Genomic DNA, 14735 nt, shown 5'->3' with positions numbered 1-14735 from the left:
AAGTGTAAATTTCCAAAGTACAGCTTATGGATTACAATGGCTTTTTCCCCCCCATAACTTCCCTCCCACCCACAACCCTCATATCTCCCGCTCCCTCTTCCATTCCATTCACATCAAGATTCATTTTTAATTCTCTTTATATACAGAAGATCAATTCGGTATATATTAAGTAAAGATTTCAACAGTTTGCACCCAAACAGAAACACAAAGTATAAAGTACTGTTTGAGTACTAGTTATACCGTTAATTCACATAGTACAACACATAAAGGACAGAGATCCTACATGGGGAGTAAGTGCACAGTGACTCCTGTTGTTGATTTAACAATTGAAACTCTTATTTATGGCATCAGTAATCATCCGAGGCTCTTGACATGAGTTGCCAAGGCTATGGAAGCATCTTGAGTTCACTGACATTGATCTTATTTAGACAAGGCCATAGTCAAACTGTAAGTTCTCTCCTCCCTTCAGAGAAAGGTATCTCCTTTTTTGATGGCCATTCTTTCTGCTGGGATCTCACTCACAGAGATCTTTCATTTAAGTCTTTTTTTATTTTTATTTTTATTTTTTTGCCAGAGTGTCTTGGCATTCCATGAATGAAATACTCTCATGGGCTTTTTAGCCAGATCCGAATACCTTAAGGGCTGATTCTAAGGCCAGAGTGCTGTTTAGGACATCTGCCATTCTATGTGTCTGCTGTGTATCCTGCTTCCCATGTTGGATTGTTCTCTCCTTTTTAATTCTATCAGTTAGTATTAGCAGACACTAGTCTTGTTTATGTGATCCCTTGGACTCTTAATCTTATCATTATGACCAATTATGAAATGAAACTAATCACTTTGACTAGTGAGATGGCATTGGTACAGGCCACCTTGATGTATCCCAGATTTATTAAAAGAGAACAAATTTCATGTTTTCATATATATTTTAAGAGCACAATGATACTCCCCACCCCATCCTCCCTCCCTCCCTCACTCCCACCTTCTTTCAAGGTTTTTCTGTTCCTCTTGTTTGTGGAACCTATTTGTTATGGATTGAACTGTGTTCCCCACACACACCCAAGTTCATGTGGTAAAATCCTCATCTCCAGTGCCTCAGAAGGTGACCCTGTTTGGAGGGCTTTTGCAAAGGTGATCAAGTCAAAAGGAGGTCATTTGGGTGGACCTTAATCCAATATGACTGATGTCTTTCTAACAAGAAGAAACTTGGAGGCAGACAGACACAGAAGGAAGATGGTATGGATAGACATGGGGAGAAGAGAACCATCTACCAGCCCAGGAGAGAGGCATGGGATAGATTCCTCCTCACAGTCCTCAACAAGAGCCAACACTGTCCATAACCTGATACTGAACTTCTAGCCTCCAGAACTGAAAAAAATAATTTTTCTTGCTAAGTCATCTAATTTGTGGTACTTTAATATGGTATCCTTAAATGTACTATTCTTTTTTGTCTCTTTTGTTATCATAATTTCACAGCTTGTAATTACATATATGCTTATTTGCTTAATGCTTGCCTCCGTCAACAAATGATAATATTCAGAATGGCAGAAAATACTGTTTTTACTGATCTATTTAGCATTATCACCAGCCAAATCATTGCACTCTGCTGCTCCAAGGGAGGCCAAATGCTCAACAAGAGCAGAATAGACACCCGGATGTAAAGAATATGTGTTCAATGGTCTAGAACAGATGTAGGCAAACTATAGTCCCCAGGCCAAATCTGGCCCCCATCTTCTCTTCATAAGTCCTATGAGCTAAGAATTATTTTCACATTTTTAAATTATTGAAAAAATTTCAAGAAAATATTTATTGCATATGAAATTCAATTTTCAAAGTTCATAAATAAAGTATTATGGGAACATAGCCACCTTCATTTACATATTATCTAGGAATGTTTTCATACTGCAAAGAGAGTCAATGTGACAGGGACCACACTGTCTAAAACATTTACTATCTAATCATTTACCGAAAAAGTGGATCTAGAATACCAATGTAGAACATATTTTGTGGGCTATGTGAACTGCCTGGGAATATACAACTCCTGAGAGACATGATGTTACGGGCACACATCTGTGCACATTCAATATGCTGGACATCATTGTAATATAAATTAACTGGATTATTCACTTTTTCTCCACCAAAATTCCATAACAGAAGCACACTTCTTCCTGGCAAAGATACTTCTGATTTTATTAGCGATAATGATGAACAAAAGTGATTTACTGATCAAAAATATTCAATTTCTTTTTTCTTTTTTTTTTTTTTTTTGGACAGGCAGAGTTAGACAGTGAGAGAGAAAGGTCTTCCTTTTTCTGTTGGTTCACCCCACAAGTGGCCGCTATGGCTGGCACGCTGTGCCAATCCGAAGCCAGCAACCAGATGCTTCCTCTTGGTCTCCTATGTGGGTGCAGGGCCCAAGGACCTGGGCCATCCTCCACTGCACTCCCGGGCCACAAAAATATTCAATTTCTATGTGATTTGAGGGAGTTGATAAATGTCAATGAATGGGTGATCTTTCTCATTATAGACACTCAAATTTGTCTACCCAATGTTAACGTTATATAATTCAAGAACTCAATTCTTAGATACAATAGAGTTAGTATTGTTTGACTTATATAAGGATAAAGGGTAGGAGTAGATTTTTATGTTAATATTCACACCACAAGCATCATTTACCTTCGATGGAGGAGAAAATTGAACACATTCCAGCCAAACAGTTAAAAAGGACTTTCCACATATTGCACATTTTTTCCCCCGAGAGATTATGTTCCTGATCTGTGGGTACAATTCTACAGCTTGTGCTAGCAAAGAATTATCTTCTGACAGTTGATTCATTACAAATCTTGATGCTATTTCCTAAATTAACAAAGAATATGGTTCCTTATAGTTTCAAAATTCTATATTACAATGATTTCCATTTCACTAATTTAAAATCTTCATTTGTTCCTTAGTTTCTGTTAAACTAAGATTCCATAGTATACATAATAGATATGTTGTAAATGATGTGCATTGTAAGTAAGTTTGGTTTTTATCAATATAAGCAAAACAAGTTACTTCCATTGTAACATTTATATATAGAAATCTAATTATAATTAATTTATATTACATATTTTATAAAATAAAGAATAGTTTAGGTTCAAATTTGGTATGTTCATATGTTTCATGACAGTTAATAAGGACCATGCATGTACTCAGTTGGAACTCAAAAATTGAGTCTGTCATATTCATTAAGGTCGAAATCCTTACTACCTAAATTGTGGCCCATGGACCAGCAGAATCTGTATCACCTGGGAGCTTATTCACAAATTAGCAGATACACCTGTCATGGAAGTGCCTGTTGGCACGGAGAAATCCACTCCGAGACTGTTTCAGAGAATGATGTCTGTTTTATTTTTGGTTTTTTGGAATTATATACAGGCTATAATTCCAGGTTTGCAACTTTGATTTGATGGGAATGTATACATACATGTGGGCAGTATCTAGGCAGGTAGGCAAGCTACAGGTTAGAATGTGGAACAATCTATGTGAGGAAGTATTTGAAGCTCGAGAGGACATGGGCCAAGAAGTGAACTGCACTGCACGTACTCCTCCAGCTGCGCCAGATGGGGTTTTTCTGTGTTAGTGTGCTGACCACAACTTCCTCATACAGGCAGTGTGCTGCCTGGAGATTACCCTCTGGCACAACAGGCCAAGTAGGTATCCTTCCAACCTGGTCCACTTCCTCTAAGACTCCCAACATACACCCTCAATCTGCTCAATCAAAATCTCATCTTAACAAGGTCCTCAGGTAATCTTTATGCACATTCAGTTCAAGACATATGTTTAATTATTTACTGTGTTGTGTACCTAACTAGCACTCTCTTGGTGAAAAGCAGTAACTCCTATGATTTAAATGTCTGAATTCAATTTGTGTTAAACCTATTCACACAGATATGTTTGGAAATTTACCTTTGTGCAATAATCAAATATTAAATAATTAAAGAGGTGGTGAGGGAGTGGAAGTTGCCTTTCACTAGGGCCATCAATGTCATCGTCTTAAGTAACAATACATTATATAGTACATAAAATTCAATCCTCACTGACCAAGCAAACAAACAAAAAAAAGCAATTGTCTTCTTTCCTAAATACCCTTCATTGTATATGCCACTAGCATGAAAGTCCTGTACAAAAGTTCACAAACATTACTTGAAATTTTAATAGTGTAATGGGGATAGTTTATTTAGTACATTTTTTTCTGGCTGAAGTGAAAGATTTCCCAGTGGTATTAAAATAATCCACATCAGACTAAAATAGGAATCTTTGAGTAAACATAACCACCTACCTACTTACATAAATGCCTACATGCATACAAACATAATTCACTCCAATTAAATCCTTTAAAAATGTTAAAAGTAACAACAGAATTCTACCAGTTGTTATGTCCCTACTTCCTGTCACCCTATCCCTTCCAGTTTACAAGGGTCTGAGAAAGCTGCCTTTATACAGCCAAGAACCCCAAGCATGTGTTCCTTAAATGTCTGATCATCCAATAGCCCAACTTCCCACCCACTTCAGCTCATTCTCCTGACAGCTGCAGGACTGAGGTAGTCTGAAAACATGAAGGCAAAAGCACTGATCTCACCAGGACTCCTAATCCTAAATGTTTACTGTCACCCTTCCTTCCTCTATGGAATTAAGCAGGCAGGCTTTTAGCTGTAGGAATTCAATGACTAGGTCTCACTAGAAAGCTACAGAAAATTCATACTCAAGGACACAACTCTTCAAATAGATGGTAAAGAACGCTAAACTCGTGGAACCTATAAGTGGGTTCTTATAGATCACTTTTTCCACATATCATGTCTAGACGTAACATATTTATTATACTCAGTGTATCTTTTGACAATTTTTACATCACCCCAATTATTTCTATTTTTCTCCTACTTGCTGCCAATGTGTTGCTTTGGAAGAATAAACATATACCACTAAAATATAAAGTAAAATTATCATTTGGAAATGTGAGTGTATATAAAGTTAACTACTGCTGGCAAGACCAATATTTATCATTATTTAGTACATCTCTTAAAGATACGTTCAATGTACCTTTGGATAACATACAAATCAATGAAGGCCAATTCATTGTTATTTAAAAATCAAACACTCTTTTTATGGGGTTGGCATGGCACAGCAGGTTAAGCTATTGCTTATGATTCCAACATACCATGTTGGAGAGCCCATACAAATCCCAGCTGCTCCACTTCTGATTCAGTGCCTTGATAATGTGCCTGGGAAAGTACTGGAAGATGGACCAAGCACATGGGACTCTGCTACTTTGTGGCAGACCAGGATGAAATTTCTGGCTCCTGGCTCCAGCCTGGCTCAGCCGTAGCTATTGTGGCCATCTGGAGAGCAAAGCAGCAGACAGAAGATAAATCTCCCTCTGTCTCTCTCTCTCTCTCTCTCACCCTTTCTTTGTCACTCTGCCTTTCAAATAATAAAGAGTTTTGAAAATTTTTATGAATAAATAATTTCTTTTGAATAGCATACATGCTATTTTTCTGGAATATCAACTATATGTAGTTCAGAGATAATTTGTATTTCTTATCCACTGCAAATAGAAATTAGTTCCTTATATTGAATTATGAGATTATACATATAAGTTTTATCTATACAAGCATAAAAATTATAAATATAAAAATATAAATCCTTGCAAAAAATAATAAATTTTGGATCTATTATATAGTCAATGATTACTGTGTGTCTGATAGACACTAAATACAGTATTAGGAGCAAAGATTCTGAGATTCAGTTATACATAAGCTCATATCCTAGCTATATGATTTATTAGCTGTGTGATCCCATTTGAGTAAGTCCTTAACCTTTGATGTTGGATACCTTATCTGTAAAATAGGAGTTTCAATGTTATCACATGAAATTTGGGGAATTAAATTATATAACATTGGTAAAGCATTTAGCTTGGGGCTGGTGTTCCAGTGTAGCAGATAAAGCCACTGCCTACAGTGCTGTCATCCCACATGGGCGCTGGTTCTAGTCCCAGCTGCTCCTCTTCCAATTCAGCTCTCTGCTATGGCCTGGGAAAGCAGTAGAAGATGGCCAAGTGTTTGGGCCCTTGTATCCACGTAGGAGACCTGGAAGAAGCTCCTGGTTTCTGGCTTTGGATAGGCGCAGCTCCGGCAGTTGTGGACAACTAAGGAGTAAACCAGTAGATGGGAGATCTCTCTCTCTCTCTCTCTCACTGCCTCTCCTTTTCTCTCTGTGTAACTCTGACTTTCAAATAAATAAATAAATCTTTAAAAATAAACAAACAAGGGCTGGCACTGTAGCGTTACAGGTAAAAGCTGCCACCTAAAGTGCCGGCATCCCATATGGGCGCTGGTTTGAGTCCCGGCTGCTCCACTTCCAGTCCAGCTCTCTGCTATGGCCTGGGAAAGCAGTGGAAGATGGCCCAAGTCCTTGGGCCCCTGAACCTGTGTGGGAGATCTGGAAGAAGATCCTGGCTCCTGACTTCGGATTGGTGCAGCTCCAGCCGTTGTGGCCCTCTGGGGAGTGAACCAGTGGATGGAAGACCTCTCTGTCTCTCTGTCTCTCCTTCTCTCTCTGTGTAACTCTGACTTTCAAGTAAAATAAATAAATCTTTAAAAATAATAATTAATAAATAAATAAACAAATAAAAAGCATTTAGCTTTGCTTCCACTAATGCAGTAAAGCCTGCTGCTTTCTGAGACATTAGCATTGGAAGTGGAGCAGCCTGGAATTGAACCTATGCTTATAAGGGATGCCGGCATCGAAGGTGGTGACTTAACCCACCACACCACAATCATGGCTCCAAATTATACATTTCATGTTTTATTTAAAGTAATAGCAATTTTTATTATACATTTGGTCAATACTGTTGATTAAATCACATGGGTTTCAGGGATTTATAAGGCTTGGATATAGGCTATTCCTAGGTAAAGATTTTTAAAAATGCTTTTAACCTCAAAGATTTATTAACTAAAATTTAATGTGAGTAGCTAGTATATAGCAAAATATTAGACAGACTTTACTGCATTTAATCATTCTATAAATCAGATGCGATTACATGGATACTAAAAGCAAATCAAAGATTATGGGTAGGATCTACATTGCCAATGCACTAGGGTTACCTTAATCATTTGGTAACTTGGCAAGACTGCTTTAAAAGCAAACTATTTAAAACTTAAATTATGACTTCAGTTTGAAGATGTATGTGAATGAACTAAGCCTTCACCTGTAGGCTCCAGACATCTTCCTGTTGTACAGTGACAATCGGTTTCTTTTGGAGCAGTGGATTTTCCTCACAGTAGAATTCACTCAGCTTTAGATTCTGAAACTTGTAAAACAAAATAAAAATCATATGGCACCAAAAAAATTGCCAAATTCACCTCTAAAACTACATAGTCAATAAAATTAGACTAGAGTGGGGCAATTGGCCTAATGGTTAAGACACCTGTTAAGATACCTAGTTCTCATATTAGAATGCCTGGGTTTGATGCATGAGGTCAAGTCCCTGCTTCTGCTCCTGACTCCAGTTCCTGCCAATGAGTACCACAGGATGCAGTGGCAATGACTCAATGACCTGTACTGAGTTCCTGGTTCTCAGCTTTGGCCCCCAGCCTAGCTGTGAGGTCATTGCAGGTGTTGTAGATGTTTGGGGAGTGAACTAGAGAATTCTATTCTCTCTCCCCACCCCTCTCTCTAATAAAATAAATAAATAATTTTTAAAATGCTTTAATAAAATTAGGTGAAAATTAACTTTATTTAGAATTTATTACACATTAGTATTTTCTTAAAGATTTTATTTATTTATTTGAGAAGTAGAGTTACAGACACAGAGAGACAAAGATCTTCCATCTGCTGGTTCACTCCCCAAATGGCCATAACGGCAAGAGCTGGGCCAACCGGAAGCCAGGAGTCAGAAGCTTCTTCTGGGTCTCCCATGTGATTGCAAGGGCCCAAACACTTCAGCCATCTTCCACTGTTTTCCCAGGCCATAAGCAGAGAGTTGAACAGAAGTGGAGCAGCCAGGACACAAACCAGCACTCATATCGAATGCCAGCGTCACAGGCAGAGGCTTAGCCTAACACACCACAGCACTGGCCCCCACAATAGTATTTTAAGAATATGATATACTCTTGTTTTTAAAAGCATAAAATTTTAATACTGGCATAAATGACCATGGCCTTATTGACCATTGATCCTATCCTCCATATTGTACAGCTGAGAAAACTTGTTTATGGTAATAGAAATGGTTAGTAATAGAATAATTCAAATGATTAGAACATTTTGAAAATATTATATTTGTTACAAAGCCAAATGTGATGACAAATAATATTCCAAAACACACCAAACTCCAGATCTCAGTGACTGTCTTATGATCAATTTGTCCTCAATGAGGATGTCACAGGAAACACAGGAAAATCAAAGTATTTGCACTATACTCCACTATGCCCAGAGAAAACAAAAACAAGAAGGAAAACATACAATTCACAAGGATATTTAAACTTCTATGGACAAAAATCTAAATCCAGTTGGAATCTACCACTTCAGTACAAAAATAACAAATTTTCCTATATTAATATCATTCCTTGCCTCCCAAGAATCCATATTACTCTCTAGGCTCAACTAATTCTGGAAGTTATTTCTCTGAGCCTAAATTTCAGCTATAAAATGGGGACAGTAAGATTCATCTTCAATGGTCTATTGGTAAAAGAGGTCTCTGGAAAGAAAAAAGAGGCCTTATTTGTGGTGTCTGTTGATTCCTTTGTGTAAATATTCCAACCACGGCTGACTCAAGTCACTGAATGCAGAATGGGAAGGAGTGGTGCAAAATCAGTTCTTCCAAGCCAGGTGAACTGGTACCATCACACTACTGTGTTGTGCAAAATATATGGGGGAAGAGGCAATATTTCTTGGATTTCAACCCAGGATTGGAAATAGATCAAGCACTCAAAAATTAAAAATACCTTATTTAAAACAATTTCGGGGCATCATGTCATTAGATTTCAAGTTATAGGAAAATATGCGTACTAGTTCAAGTTTCAACTGCTCCACTTCTGATCCAGCTCTCTACTATGACCTGGGAAAGCAAGGGAAGATGGTCCAAGCCTTTGGGCCCCTGTACCTGAATGGGATACCTGGATGAAGCTCCAGGCTCCTGGTTTTGGATTGGCACAGCTCTGGCCATTGCAGCCATCTGGGGAGTGAACCAGCAGATGAAAGACCTCTATCTCTCTCTCTCTCTCTGTGTGTGTGTGTGTGTGTGTGTCTGTCTCTCTGCCTCTGCCTCTCTGTAGCTCTGACTTTCAAATAAATTAATAAATCTTTTTTTAAAAAGTTATGGGAAAGCTTGTACAGCATAGCCAAGATTTTTAAATAAAATACAGACGTCAAGCCCCCAATGGTATCAATTTGAGTTCTGGTCTCACAACAGACACGTCAACTTTCCTAATTCAGTTTCCTATATTACCCATCACAAGGGAACAACTTGGTGTGTTGAATCCAGTGCTACCCTAAGTCAGTACTAAATTCACTGTAACAAAAAGTGACATTTTTTGTTTAATGCTCATATTTTCCTTTCTGTCCTATAGAATGTCACTCACAGAAATCTAGCATAAATTTTATGAATAAATAAAAGAACAGACTATCAATCCTTCAATTATAAAGTACTGCCAAAGAGGAAATTTTGAGACCCGATGTTGTAGCATAATGGTTAAAGCCTCTGTCTACGAAGCTGGTATCCCATATGAGTACCAGTTTGTGTATCAGCTGCTCCACTTCTAATTCAGCTCCCTGCTAATGGCCTGGGAAAAGCAGCAGAGGATGGCCCAAGAACTTGGGCCCCTGCCACCAGGATAAAGCTCTTGGCTTCAACCCTGGCCATCATGGCCATCTCAGGAATGAATCAGACAGTGGACAATCTCTCTCTCTCTCTCTCTCTCTCCCTCTCTCTCTCTCTCTCTGGCTCTCCTCCTTTCACTGTCACTCTTTCAAATAAATAAATACATCTTAAAAAAAAAAAAAAAGATCAGGGCTGGCACTGTGGCATACTGAATAAAGCCACCTAGGCACGATTCTAGTTACAGCTGCACCACTTCCAATCCAGTTCCCTGATAATGTACCTGGGAAAGCAGAGGAAGATGGTTCAAGTGCTTGGGCCCCTGTACCCACATGGGAGACCTGGAAGAAGCTCCTGGCTCTTGGTTTTGGATTGGCCCAATTCTGGTCGTCACTGCCAACTGGGGAATGAACCAGCAGATGGAAGACCCCTCACCTCTCTCTCTCTCTCTCTCTTTAACTCTGCCTTTCAAATAAAAAAAAAAACTTAAAAAAAAAAGGATGAAATATTGATTACCTTAATTTGTTCAGTAAGCATCGTATACATGTATGTTACTGGAACCCATATATATGTACAATTATTGTTAAAGTTTTTTAATTAAATTATAATAAAGCATTGATATAAAAATATCATTCCATAATCTATATCTAAACTCAGCATATTTTTAAGAAGCTGAGGATGGGCATTTGATGTTGCAGTTAAGATGCCATGTGGGACAGCTGCCTCCCATATTGGAGCGTCTGGGTTTCACTCCGGCACTGCTCTGAATTCCAAAAGCCTGCTAATGTGCACCCGGAAGGTAGCAGGTGATGGCTCAAGTAGTTCTGTCTCTGCCATCATCTTGAGTAAACCAAATTGAGTTCCTGGCTCCTGGGTTCAGGTTGGCTCAGTTCCATCTTTTGTGGACATTTTGGAGATTGAACCACTGGATGGAATATCTCTTTTCTCTCTCTTTTTCAAATAAAATAAATAAAATTTATTTTAAAAATTTTAAGGTTTGATTTAAACTTGAATTTGAATATGCAAAATATTTATCTACATGAATCGCATTTTAAATTTCACTTTAGTTCAGAAGGAATGACTTTCTCTCTTTAGGGTTATGTTTCTCTTCCTTCAAGTTCTGTTGGCATTCCCCCATCAAACCAGAAAGACGTTATCTTAATTAAGGAAAATTCAACAGCCTGTTTTTTGTAGCAGGTTAATTTCCAATAACATAAAGTCTCACAATCTCTCAATGTGCACTCTGAGTATTCCCCAGAGTGACATCTTTCATATCCACAACTGGGTTTCTCATTACTCTAGCTTCTTCAGAAACTACATTCTTTGCTATCACTCTGGCAGCAAATCACCTACATTATCCCCTGGTTACAAAATGTTGTTGAGGCATTTCAGTCTTTATATCTGCATCCAGAGGAGGATGTTAGGAGTCAAACCTTGACCAGGTCAGTGTTGTTCCCCTACCACAGGGGTCAGCGGACATTTTTGGTTGTTACCACTGGTGGGAAGAACACTGCTGTCTTCTACTGGGGAACGACCAAAGGTGCTGCTAACCACCTGACAGGACAGTGCCAACAACAGTGAACTGTCAGGCCCAAAATGTCCACACTGCCAAAGTGTAGATGCACGGTTTAAAGGCATCGGAGAATAAAAAGTCACTGATCCATTATGAACTGGAGAGGGGACTGGCAGCTGAAGGAAGATGAAGTTTCAGAAGAAAATTTTCATTTGTTTTTAAGGCTTTTGAGCAAGCAGAAGATATATGGCAATGAAAAGAGATTAATATAGAGGATAAAGAGGGAATAATTGAAAGATAAGTGACCAGGTGAAGAACTAGAATTACCTTTGAATATTAACATCTAATTGTCTTCTCCTCTGTGGTCAGAGGAAAGGAGGATTAATAACAACCAAGAACAAGTTTAAAGGTGCAGCATTGAACGGTGGAAGGCGTCAGGCAGGATTCCTTTGATTTTGTCTATAAATAGATTATCTGCAAGTTGGATTTTTTAAAAAACAAACAAATACAGATCTATTTTTAAATCTTTGAAAGGCAGGGTAATAGAGGGAGAGAGAGACAGAGACAAAAAGACATTTTCCATCCACTGGTTCATTCTCCAAATGGTCGGGGCTATGCCAGGCCAAATCCAGGAGCCTTGAACTCCATCCAGGTCTCCCATATAGGTGGCATGGGTGCAAGTACTTAAGCCATCATCCTCTGCCTTGCTAGGTGCATTAGCAGGAAGGTGGATAGGAAGTGGAAGAGCCAGGATTGAACTAGCACCGTGATATAGGATGCAGGCTTCCCAAGCCAAAGCCTAACCTACTGCATGAAGATGCCCACCCTGAATACATAATTCATAAATAAACAAGCATTTAAGGAGCTATAGCACATACAGCTGTCCCTGGGCATTCAGGATTTGCAAAGAAAGGCCTTCTTCTCTCTAGACTTTGTAACTTTTTATAACTATTCCTATAAAACTTCATGCTTTGAAAATAATATATAAATTCAGTAAGTTTTTTTCTTGCTTCAGACTAGACTAAAGTAAGCAGAGATATCAGAGGGGGCAAGCTTAGAAAGAGCATTTTTAATGTGAACAGGAAAAAAGGAAGCTGAGATCCCACACGGACTCAAAAATAGAACTGAAAAGTAGGCTATATCAAATTCCCATGTACTCTTGAGAACATCTCAGAGCTCATGCAGGGACCCTTTAGACACAACTGAGATTTCTAAATAAACTAAAGGTAAGTTTAGAAGAGGATGAGATTTAAGTGTGGGGGCTCTGAGTTACAAAAAAATTTTAGTTAACAGTTCATAAAAGGGATATGATTAAGATTTTCGATCAATAGGAAATTGAAGAAACTATATGATAAACTTGTTATCTAATCAGAATTATAAATAATTAGACTGATGGTATCATTTGAACACAAGAAAGCCCAAAACTCTGCAGTAGGAATCCCTCTCTCACACACCCTGTGTGAATGGGAGGGAAAATAGGCAGGAGGCAACTTGGCAGAATATCCCTTCAGTATCTGCTGGAAACTTGTCCCCAGAGAAGATTCTTGGAGGGAGTTGAAGATAGGAGGCTAAAAGCCAAGGCTGGAGGGAAAGAGATGACTGAATTCCCAGGCTGTAAACAAATACACACACACATGCACACACACGCACACACACACACACACAGACACTCCTTCATTCGTGCCAGAGAGAAGCAGCTGAAAGCCCAATTCCAGCCCCTTCCCTGTCTTTTAATATCCTGGTCCTTAAAGCTGAAGGGATCGTCTCCAGCACCCTCTTTCAGCCTTTCCTGATTGCAACTCCACTGCAGAAAGAACTGCTCTAGGAGGACTTATTTGTATCACTTCACAATCCCCTTCCATACTTGCTTTAGATCTTGCTTCTGCACTGGAACCAGCAGCCTGAAGAGGCCTCGGATTCCATCCCCAATGATGTGAGCTCTTTACAATGCGTATCAGACCACTTGGCTCCCTCTGCCACTGGAGAACCATCCAGAGGTTTCTCATCTCACAGTGAAATGCAAATTCTTCACCCTGGCTTAGAAGACTGTCATGACATGGGCCCTGCACTATATCTTTGACCTCATCTCCTGGTTCTCACTCTCTCCCTTGGTAACACTGGCTTTACTCCCGAGCTTTCTCCACTTCAGGACCTTTGTATTCCCCTCTTGGGACGCTTTGGTGCCAGAACTGTCCATACATTTAAAGTCTGAATAAAATGGAATAAATATTTAGTGATTAGGGAAGGGACAGGACTTAATAACCAAAGACTCGATGACCAGAAAGTTTTCATTAACGTACAAAAGCAACCGGAAGGCCTTCTCATAGGTGCATGAGATGAGTCTCTTCACCAAAGAAAATTACTCAAGACAAATGGCTTTAAGAGGGTAACAAAAAATAAGAATTAGGCTGGTGCCGTGGCTCACTTGACTAATCCTCCGCCTGTGGTGCTGGCACCCCAGGTTCTAGTCCTGGTTGGGGTGCCGGATTCTGTCCCGGTTGCTCCTCTTCCAGTACAGCTCTCTACTGTGGCCTGGGAAGGCAGTGGAGGATGGCCCAAGTGCTTGGGCCCTGCACCCACATGGGAGACCAGGAGGAAGCACCTGGCTCCTGGCTTCAGATCAGCGCAGCATGCCAGCTGTGGTGGCCAATTGAGGGGTGAACCAACGGAAAGAAAACCTTTCTCTCTCTCTTTCTATCTTACACTCTAACTCTGCCTGTCAAAAAATAAATAAGAATAAGAAGATACATTATTTTATCCTGTCAAAATGCAAGTAAAACAACACCTACTGTCACAGAGCAAATAAGATTGGAGCAATTTCTTTGGAAATGAATTGGTAATATTGTTAAAAAGCCTGAAAGATTTTCTACCTCTCTGAGTAATTCTACTTCTAGGAATTTATCCAAAAGAAATATTTGAAATGAGAACAAATATTTAGGTATAAAATTTATGCATACTATTTTACATCTCAGAATTCTTTAAAAATTAAAAAAAAACTTATTTCCCACTTAAAACTTGTATGGTATGGGAGACCAGGAGGAAGCACCTGGCTCCTGGCTTCGGATGGGTGCAGCGCTCTGGCCGTTGCAGCTATCTGGGAGGTGAACCAACGGAAGGAAGACATATCTCTCCGTCTCTCTCTCTCACCATCTAACTCTGCCTGTCCAAAACAAAAACAAAAACAAAAACAAAAAAAACAAAACAAACAAACAAAAAACAGAAGACTCTTCATCACTTTCTTAAAAAAAAAAAAAACTTGTATGGTAAATTGTATGGTAAATTATGTTGTATACTGAATCCTCCAGCCCTCTACCTATTATTATATATGTCTTGTAAAACCTAATCTTCAGGGCGGCGCTGTGGCGCAGCAAG

At 39.1% G+C, this 14735-nt stretch overlaps 1 protein-coding gene across 3 annotated transcripts in view; it reads right to left on the bottom strand.

Annotated features, from left to right (window-relative positions):
* Positions 1 to 14735, bottom strand: part of LRRC69 (leucine rich repeat containing 69) — a 136270-nt gene that overhangs the window by 45749 nt on the left and 75786 nt on the right. For 2 of the 3 annotated variants that reach the window (XM_070075851.1, XM_017341434.3), the window contains exons 6-7: positions 7244 to 7345; positions 2674 to 2853 (exon numbers count right to left, since the gene is read on the bottom strand). In XM_070075851.1, coding sequence (XP_069931952.1) covers positions 2674 to 2853; positions 7244 to 7345 — 282 coding nt within the window. The remainder of the gene's footprint in view (positions 1 to 2673; positions 2854 to 7243; positions 7346 to 14735) is intronic. The other variant, XM_051843882.2, reaches the window with a different exon arrangement.

The sequence above is a fragment of the Oryctolagus cuniculus genome, chromosome 6 (genome assembly GCF_964237555.1).
Source record: "Oryctolagus cuniculus chromosome 6, mOryCun1.1, whole genome shotgun sequence".
Classification (NCBI taxonomy): Eukaryota; Metazoa; Chordata; class Mammalia; order Lagomorpha; family Leporidae; genus Oryctolagus; species Oryctolagus cuniculus.
The sequence above is the reverse complement of the archived record's forward strand: the minus strand, read 5'-3'. Positions and strand labels throughout refer to the sequence as shown.